This window comes from Euprymna scolopes, chromosome 35, assembly GCF_053919585.1.
Source record: "Euprymna scolopes isolate OS-2025 chromosome 35, ASM5391958v1, whole genome shotgun sequence".
Lineage (NCBI taxonomy): Eukaryota > Metazoa > Mollusca > Cephalopoda > Sepiida > Sepiolidae > Euprymna > Euprymna scolopes.
In genome coordinates this window covers 45,494,957-45,505,619 of record NC_136516.1, presented here as the reverse complement: position 1 = coordinate 45,505,619, position 10,663 = coordinate 45,494,957, and the positions used below count along the sequence as shown (strand labels likewise).

The 10,663-nt window shown below is 35.4% G+C and overlaps 1 protein-coding gene across 1 annotated transcript in view; it reads left to right on the top strand.

The window, feature by feature from the left end:
• Positions 1–4,725: 4,725 nt before the first annotated feature.
• Positions 4,726–10,663, top strand: part of LOC145259853 (uncharacterized) — a 29,579-nt gene continuing 23,641 nt past the window's right edge. The window contains exons 1-2 of the mRNA XM_080117695.1: positions 4,726–4,863; positions 9,522–9,548. Of these exons, the coding sequence (XP_079973821.1) occupies positions 4,812–4,863; positions 9,522–9,548 (79 nt within the window). The 5' untranslated portion in view covers positions 4,726–4,811. The remainder of the gene's footprint in view (positions 4,864–9,521; positions 9,549–10,663) is intronic.

Here is a 10,663-nt window from a genome sequence, read left to right as displayed (position 1 = left end):
TACTGTTTCGCTGTTTCACAGCTCATCAATGCGGCTAGACAGCCCAGCCAACTATCTCAAGCCAGGATTGAAACCCGACCGTTTGTAAGACAGTCAAGACTCCAAACTACCTAATGGTAATTCATGTATCACTTCTCAATATATATATGTGTGTGTGTGTGTGTGTGTGTGTGTGTGTGTGTGTGTGTGTGTGTGTGTGTGTGTGTGAATTACCGGGCAAAACACATTGCCCAAGGAAATAGCTACACTAAGAGAGTCAGAAAAATCCGACAGATCAGATACAGAAATATGTGGTAAAATATCTATAAAAGGACTACAAGTGATAAACAATATGAATTTTCTCACAGACACACCCGGTTTAAATTGAAACAATAAAACACGGACTGGAAAGAACGAACATTCCCTAACAACAAAGGATAATCAAGACAGTAAAACACTATGGCAAACAAAAAAATTTCCTCTGATCACAGTGCATACTTCATACTACGTCTGCCCCCTCCCCACTCTCCTATAAGAGCTGCGTCATCAGTTATCACTAGTGGTTTGGTGGTGGAGGCCGTCCGACGTTTCGCATGGATTTCTCTTTCTTTCTATCCTAGCAACAGCTAACACGAACGTCTTTTCCCTTTCTTTCTCTGACAGCAGCATTAGCAATAACGCGAAAGCCTTTGCCCTTTCTTTCTCATAGCAGCAGAACCGTTCACTCAACATCGGAAACAAACATCCCAACTACAGAACTTTGCAACTTGTTTTTATCGACAAGAGATAATTTTAATTAATTTCAATCTAACTAACCTTGATGTTACAGGACTTTGCTATTTTTCTTCTCGAAACTTTTTTTTTATCAACAAAAGACAATTCTGAGTACCTATTTACAATGCCTTCCCACGGAACAGATTTAGACACCAGGGTCGTTTTTTAGCGTGGAGAAAAGGTACAAAAATAAAAATTGTCTCAGTCGTGAAGGATTTCTCCTCCACTGAAAGAGAACGAGAAATGGAAGTGCCGCATCTGAAGAACAGATGGTATTTATTTGCTCCCCCACCGAGCAAATTAGGCACAAGGCCGATTTTTAAAGTGAGGAGTGAAGGGGAAATGGGGACCAACACCCCGGGGAGTAGGGGAGCTGGATAGTGACAATTGGTATGAAGGGTTGCCCCTTCATTGACCAAGGTCTTATATGTGGGGTCGCCCCCACATATGGTCTTTGCTTGCAGTATCTGCCAGAACAGATGGTATTTATTTGCTCCCCCACCGAGCAAATTAGGCACAAGGCCGATTTTTAATGTGAGGAGTGAAGGGAGGGGGAAGGGAAAAAGGGGAACAGCTCCCGAGAGGTGGGAAATGGGAGCTGGTTAAAGGTCAGGCATGTGGGGTTGCCCCCACATCTGGTCTTTGCTTGCAGTATCTGCCGGAACAGATGGTATTTATTTGCTCCCCCACAGAGCAAATTAGGCACAAGGCCGTTTTTAATGTGAGGTAAAAACCAGCTCCCCTAAAAGTAGGCAAAAAGGGGGCACTCTGGTTACCAAAAATAATAATTGTCCCAGTATAGAGGGTTTCCCCTCCATTGACTGGTACAAATCATCTTAAGTGCAGTATCTGCCGGAACAGATGGTATTTATTTGCTCCCCCACCGAGCAAATCAGGCACAAGGCCAATTTTTAATGTGAGGAGTGAAGGGAGGGGAAAGGGAAAAAGGGGACCAGCTCCCGAGAGGTGGGAAATGGGAGCTGGTTAAAGGTCAGGCATGTGAGGTTGCTCCCACATCTGGTCTTTGCTAGTCATAGCTAGTCATAGCTAGTCATAGCTTGCAGCATCTGCCGGAACAGATACTACACTTTGATCTCGGCCAAAAGACCAATAGACAATTCTGAGTAATTCCAATCTAAACTTCTCGGAATTTTCTTACCAACAAGAAGATTTTCCATTTCATTACGTTTCATCAATAAATATGTAATTTAATATTCTCTCTGTCTTTCTTGCTGCCATATGATATTTTTGTTATTGTGACGGTCCTTATACCTTATAACACACGATATAATAATTGGTGCCATTCATGTTCTCAACTGGTATCGAAAGTCACAATATAACCTACAGATAAGGCATACTTTAACTTACTTTCTCAAGGAGATCTTACTGTTCCAGCTAATGACAGAATTTGTTTTGCTATTGTGTTATCCATTACGCCGCAAGTCCTGTCTGTATGCCAAAAGATGTTACCGCGACTGTATACAGACAGTGCTAAATTCTGTTAACATGGGCAGGTAACTTTTTCGACAATTGCACAAAACGGCACAAAAACCCTTATTTCAGGCTTTTTGTGTAGCTCAAATTGTCGGTGCATCTGTTCGTAAGTTTTATTGGTATGCATACATAAATAAATAAATAAACATTTAGAATTTTATTTATGGTATAGACTAGCAGTTCAACCTGACTTTGCTCGGGCCCTATGTACTGTTCATAACTTTATGTGCATATATATATATATATATATATATATATATATATATATATATATATATTAAAAATGTTGAGTCATGTCCAGGTAACCTACATCTAAAATTCATATCTATATTACCCCTCTATAATTCACCCAAAAGGTCCAGGGTATTAACAGGGGTATTAACAGGCAGAAGCAGTTTGTTAGTACCTTGGACGTTTTGAGTGAATTATAGACGGATACTATAGATATGATCCCCCCACCCATATATTTATATGTGGGATATCATTCCCCACTCATGATATATATATGTGTGTGTGTGTGTGTGTGTGTGTGTGTGTGTGTGTGTGTGTGTGTGTGTGTGTGTGTGTGTGTGTGTGTGTGTTTGTATACATATGTGTTTGTTGCAAATCCGTCTGCTACAGGATGATTACTGATTTGTGGGTGTGTTTATGTGTGTTTTTGTTGGGAGGATACCTGGATCACAATCCCCAAAAGTAAGTTCACCTGAAAAAATAGTAAAAACAAGAATACAGACTCACCCTATCGCTGACTCATAATCCACTATGTAGTGCTTACCACTCGAACTTAGGCTTTGTGGCAGAGTAAGTCATTTGCTACTTTTTCAGGAGGTGCATAAAGATTTCACAATGAATACTTGTCTAGTTACAACAACTGTCAAAAATTCCTCCGATCCGCGATCTGTGCATAAAATTAAACGAATATTACATGAGCAGAGTTTCTTTCATAAAACATTTCGTATGTGGAACACAATGCCGTGACACTGCTTCCCAGGTGACTACTACGTGGTTGTTTTTAATTGAAATGTAAATAAGTTCTTGTTGAACTGTCTTCTATTATATAAATATCACCTGTCTGTTTAAATGCATGTATGTATGTATGTATGTATGTATGTATGTCTGCCTAAAACTTTCGACAAAGGTGACAGATTTTAAGGAGATATCGTTATCGTTTTGGAGATCGAAATTTCGGACGGCAAATATCGAAAAATTGGCTAAAAACATTAATTCCTTTGCCCTCAACTGGACACTTTTCTGTGAGGAGGGGTTGCTTTTTTCGCAGATAGTTGTGAAAGTCACTCCCCTGTCGATTAGCCTTAATTTGAACCTTCATCACTTCCGGTTTGGTGATGGGCGCAACAGCAAAAACGTCACGTTATTTTTCACATTCTTTTTCTTCTTCGTGGTACGGATTCGAGCCTGCTGCCTGCCTACTACCACTTTTTTTTTTTTTTTTTTTTTTGCTCAACACACCTCCAAACGCCTGGGCAACGCAGGGCACCCAGGCTAGTCTTATATAATTGAACCTTACTCAAGTTCCATCGTTAGTGATCATCACTACATTGTCTCACAGTCTACCTAACACTCACGAGTGGCTCGCGAGCCTTGATAAATGGTGACCCCCTTAAAAAGAAAAGCAAGGCTCCCTCCTCCCAACAGTTCAACGACAATTGAGTATTTTTTTTTCTTTCGTGTGTCGCAAGGATTACTTAAAATAAAAATGAATAATTTTTTTTTAAGTTTCAGTTCATTGAAATTATATAGATTAGTAGATAATTGAATTATACTGCTTTTGGTATAAGTTATTTGTTTAAATCTTTTTAAAAGTTGAAGAAAAAAAACATTTAAGAATGTTTCAGTGCATTAAAATTATAAAGATGGATAAAAAATTCAATTATACTGCAAACTTTAAATAACTGAATGAATTTTTTTTTAAGTTTCAGCGAGTTAAAATGATACAGATTGGTAGATAATTCAATTCTACTGCCTTTGGTATAAGTTATATGCTTAAAAACTATAAAGAAAAATTGAATAAAAACACTTTTAAAAAGTTTCAGTGCGTTAAAATTATGCAGATTGGTAGATAATTCAATTCTACTGCCTTTGGTATAAGTTTTTTTTTTCGATTTTTTTTACTATTAACTATTCTATGATTTTACTAGTGTTTACACATAGGAAATAAATGGCGACCTCTTTTATGTACAGGTAGAAAAAAACTTGGAAACGGTCGAATACTTTGGCTTTCTGAGAAACAAAAGATATGCTCAATGACGATTGTCTTCTATTCATATAGTCTGCGATTGTTACGATATTGACATCTGTGAGTTTCAGGAATAATAATAATAATAATAATAATAATAATAATAATAATAATAATAATAATAATAATAATAAATGAAATTGAATTCCATCTATCAGGAGAATGGACGCGGCCAAGTGAATGCAAGAGCCACCTGTTCAAGTTGCGGCCACAGCGCCTCGGGAAGAGGACACCTGTTTTGTCGACTATATAAGAGATGTGTTCTTCGGGTCGGTAGCATCTAGACACGAAGCCTTACCCTCCAGCCATGAAGACCATCCTTTTTCTTGCCCTCGTGGCCTACGTTCTCAATGGACAGGGTATGTATTGAACACGGCGGATACGTTGATAGATTTGTGCTTGAACACAGTATCTATCTATCTATCTATCTATCTATCTCCTTTCTTTATCTGTTTTGCTGTAATTCTCTCTTTGTCTTCCTCCACTCCCTCTAGGGCATATGTTCGAATCGTATATGAGTCTTATTTACGAGAATGAGTCATATGTATACCACCTCGGCCCTAACACGCCACTCCCTAATATAAACAGAGGTTTTTGAAATGTTAAACGGCATTCTACTCGGTAAATGTCGGCGCCTTACTTACAGAAAAATGATTAATTAAAATGCAGAATCACCTGTTAAACTACACACGTTCTATAATTGAATACCCCCCCCCCAAAAAAAAACATAAAAATATGTTTCTGTGAACCACTCGTGAAAACTTAATTTTTTTTAGATCAATTAAAAAGCATTAAAAACTATGTAACACACAAAAAAAAATGAACCATATTTTCTTAAAACTTTCTTGATATTTCAAATGTCTACTAAAGATTCCTCCGCGATGTAATAAGTCACTTCACTATGCATGATGTGATACGTCACTTCACTATATATAAAAAAAGACTACTGAAGGCGGTGAAATGGCGCAAAATAGTCCCAGGGTCCAGAGGTTCATACCATGAAAACGGAAAATTTGCGAGGGTTTGATTATCAGATTCGTTGTCAGTGACCTCGAATACTTCTAAAAAACCAAATCAGAGTGGTCGGTGTTCTGTCTGTCTGTCTGTCTGTCTGTCTCTCTCTCTCTCTCTCTCTCTCTCTCTCTCTCTCTCTCTCTCTCTCTCTCTCTCTCTCATACACACGCATGTAAAGTTTTTTGTTCTATATTTTATTTAATAACTCTTTTTATGAGCGAACCTTGTAGGGGGTCGTATTAATGGAAAAATTTGGAGTTCAAGGGGTCAGGCGGTGAGCGAGAAGTTACGTAAACAATTTGATTTCCGGTTGAGGAGCTCTTCTTTTCTCGAAGCCGTCTGTTCATATAACAGTCAAGGAAGTAAGAGATCGGGAGTGAATTTCAAAGTCTAGCAGTTCAAAGAAAGAAATTAGTAGAGTAGAAGGCTTTTCAACAACAAGATGGCTCTACTGTGAAGGGGTTGGAGTTTGCTGCTAATAGGATTATACGGAGGTATTAGAATTCATAGCACTTTTATTCACTCGATTTTAATACCCCCGACTAACCCAACCAGCAGCAAAATCCGGATCACGAAAGTTTTTTTGTTTGTTTTTTTTTTTTTTTTGCGTGTGTGTGCCCCCCCCCCCAAACCAAGGACAACAAACGAAGTGTGACCTAATGTAGACGAATCTATCTCATCTTATTTCTTTTCTTCTTCCTCCTCCTCCTCTCTCTCTCTCTCTCTCTCTCTCTCTCTCTTTCTATCTATCTCTTTTTCTCTCTCTCCCTCTCACGCACACACATGTGAAGTTTCTGTTCTGCTCTTTGAATAAACCATTTTATAACAAATTGCGTCGTAGTTTTGCATCAACAAATGAGAAAGCAACCTGGGCTCACAACGACGATGGTGACGACGGAGACTAGACAATCAATTCGTGTGCATAACGAACGAATCTTATCTAACACCCTAAGGTTTATGTACTACACACGCACCTTCCTAAAAATTGTGTTATTCGATTTCACATGTAGGGTGACCGATCCAAAATGCAACCCATGGAACCGGTAATAAAATTTAAAACCCTTCCTACAAAATTGGTTGAAATAAACCTCAGTTTATGCTTGGTTTGTCCACCAAGTTCCAGTCATGAATGGCCAACAGTCTTTATTTTATCACCATCCAATGATAGGCACATACCTGAATGCAGTTCATAATATTGATCAATGTTTGTATTTCCATAGTTTTCCTCATCTTCCGACTGGCAATAATTTCCATCTTATATAAATCCTTATTCTTGAGTGGCTCTTGGCTTTGAAATGACGACCACCCTCATTAATATCCATTTATTAATTAATAAATACTGAAAATACTGATTTTTTTTCAATCTGGGATATGCATAGATCATCGTATAACGATTAGATCACTCTCTGACTGACGTTAATGAACATTTAAAATTAAAATGTTTAAATTCGACGTTATTTCACGCGGTTAATGGTAGCCGAATGGATTAGGTCTTCGCTAAACCGAGCCAGCGATGTCTCGTGATGCGGGGTTCGAATTGTTCGACTGGTATTAATCGTGACACCCTGCACTGAAGATTCCCGAAAGGATGAAAAACTAGTGTCTGTAGGTATTTAATAATTATTATAGTAAAAAAATAATTATATATATATATAATTATCCACTGACACGTGTTTCGTCATCTATGACTCATCAGAATGGCTGAATCTAGAAAGAAACCTAAACCTCTGCCACTGGCCTATCTCGCGCGACTGCTAGATATCGCGATTTTTTATGTAGATGTTATTTATTTGTTTTTGTTCGCGATACCTTTTGAATAGATTCAATTATTTATATGTAAGTGCATTTTTACCTAAATGCGAGTTGGGAATAATTTTCCCTTTTACCAATTTGGTACCCCCAAATGGGGAGCGACATATATATTGTTTAAAATATAATTATCCACTGACACGTGTTCTGTCGTATATATCATACAAACGAAAAAAAAAAATGAAATCAAGTGAAAGAAATGGTACCTACATAATTGTCATGTCGCCCATAGTAACATATCCAAAAATTATTGAAAACGATGAGCTAAAAAAAATAATTACTAATGAAAAACTGTTTTCGGTAAAGTTTATTTGGGAAATAAATTTTGTTCAACATTTTTGATTTAATCACGTGACGTAAGCAACTGAATTTAATTATCTCCCCTATCAACTTATCTTCTTTTTTTTTTTTTAATAAGCTTAATATAGTGTTTTCGCTTCCTTTCACAATTTTCTTTTTTCATTAATAATTATTTTTCTACCTTGTCGTTTTTCGTAATTTTTGGATATATTACTATTTATGACATAACAACTACGTAGGTACCATTTGTTTCACTTTGCTTCATTTGTATAATATAGAAGCGCCAATTATTTTATTATGACCGCCGTAGCAGGTGTGTCAGAATTTTTTTGAGAATTTTTGACACCCCTAACACAAAACTGTGAATAAAATTTAAAAAAAATTCGTAATTTCTCTTTTTAAAATGGTTTGTTTAATTTTCTTTATTGAATATACTTCCAAAATAAACTATTCAAGTTTTTTTTTTAAATAATAGAAATATGATTTTTTATTTAGAAAAAAAGTGTTTACAAAGTCCATGCGCGCGCTCATACAGCCATTTTTTCCACGTAATGAAATGAATTGAATTTTACGAGTTAAATTTTTTTAAATTATTTCACTTTAAAAATCTATCAAAATTATTCTATTGGTTCAATTTTTACGATATTTGCAGGTTTTCATGTGAAATGTTATGCTCTTTCCAATAATCCGAATATAATATTCGAGACAAACGTTTTTCTCCTAAATTCACCCCACCCCCATTTTGAAATGTCTATTAAAATGAAAATAATTAATTGTCTCACCTAAGTTTTATATATCAAAAATTGAAGATAAAAGATCAATAAATAAAATAATCTAATTTAAAACAATAACAAAGGAATAGTTTTGTGCAAATTTACCTGTAAAGTCAAAAGTTTAAAACCTTTTTTTTTTAAACACGTTGTTTTTTTTTAAGTGGAATCTCATATTTTGAAAATATTGTCCAGTAAATATTAAGCACTTACTATAATTTTCCTATTTCATTCAATGTTGTTTTATTTTAGATATTTAAAAAAAAATAATTCCATAAAGAAGAAATAGAATAGTTTAAATCAAAAACTCTTGTATTTCTTTAAGAGAATAAAAAAAAAATGGAAAATTTGTCGAGGGTTTTTTTTTAATAAAAGTAAACTTACTTATGAGTGAATGTGATCATTTTTCAAGTACGGTGACCATATTGACAGCAAACACATGTCAGAATAGAAAGAAGAGATTAATTATGGCGCTTTTAGGCCACCGTATTTCTCAACTGGAAGAAAGCGAGACAAATCCGCTCTGTGACCATTTGATATGACAATTTAAAGTCGCGGTATTTTTTAATCCTTGCTTAAAAAATTATTTTATTTAAAAAGTACATAGAATATAAAATATAAATATGGATAAATTCTTAACAATGGAGAATGGGAGTACCCATTTATTAGTATTTTTATAGGTAAGTGATTTTTTGGGATTTATATATATTTATTATATTCGAAGTAAGTTAAAATTCGTTGATTTTCTTGAAACCTTTTTTAAAGGAAATCGATTAAAAAAAAAATAAATATTGCATATTTTGCTATTAAACCTGTTATTATTTTTTAATTTGATCTTTGCTTCTTTTATTTAAAAAAATAGGGTTTAAATTACATTTTTCAAGTAGTTGTAAACTTCGAAAGATAGTAAGTCTAATTATTCAAGTTTTTATCACGAATTTTTAATGGCGACTTCTGACACTGCTACCGCTGTAGATAAACGCTGCAAAGTGGAAGGAAAATAATTCCGTTTGTAATATGCCACAAAGGAAATACCTCTTAATAAAAATTGCAAATTTTATATTATTTTTTTTCTATTTTGGTAAATTATTGTAAATATCAACCTTCTATTTTATCTTTTGCAGACGTCAGTGCCCAAAAAGCTGCCGCAAGTAAGTCTGTATCTCTTTGTTCAAATGAAACTTGTCAGTATTTAGTTCTCTCCCACTGCTAAGGTCGGAATATGGAATTGAGAAGTCCCCAGGGGAGGGTACTCTGATCTGTAAAAAGTGCCTAGGCAGTCCCGTCGGTTCATTTGTAAGCATCTAAGTTTAAAACGTATGCGACGATGATGGTAACGTTTTTGGAGGATGGCATACTGCTAAAATGCATTTAAATTATTACTAGGGCTTATAGAATGAAGACAGCGAAATAGAGTTTCATTCTATATTAATAAACAACTTTATTTGTTATCTTCGTTAGTAGCGTTAGTAGAAGAGAGAGAAACGGGTGAGTAGGTGGAAGCGTTCTTGTATAAAGATAGATTTATATATATTGTTGGCTTGTTGAGGAGAGAACAGTTCCGTTTACACGTGTTTATAGCTAGTAGTCATGGGAAGAAAGGAGGCCAGTTAAAGGAGAAAGAAAGAGCCAAGTTTTCAGTGTATTTAAGTATTGTAGTGTGTGTGTGTGTGTGTGTGTGTGTGTGTGTGTGTGTGTGTGTGTGTGTGTGTGTGTGTGTATTAACAAGAACAGTTCGGTAGCATAATAAAGAATGTTCGTTTGGATACCGCACTTAAAAACAAATGGGTTGGTTGGTTGTTTTGTTTTACGGCATATCAACCCTTTTCAATTTATTTAAAATTTTATTTAAAATTACCATGGATAAAAGATAATAGTGCAAAATAAACTAAACAGTGTTAGAAATATTATTAATTGCTTCTACTCTGTTTTCTTGCCTTTGGTATATACTACTAGACCTACTTTTCTTCTTTTTGTAAGGATAGTTTGCCTTACATCCAAAATAGTAATATTATTCATCAATTTAAATGCCAGTGTAATACTGGCTATGTTGAACGGACTTCTTTGCATTTGCAGACGCGTATAAACCAGGCCATTCCATCCAAGATTAGACAGGGTTCTCGGTGGCCGTGGTAGAATAAGATCTGTGAGTTTCCCTTATTAAATATAATGGTTGGTTGGTTGTTTTTGTTTTACGGCATATCAACCCTTTTCAGGTTATTTAATGCCGAAAAATTTTTTAATAGAATATATTTGTTGTTTGTAA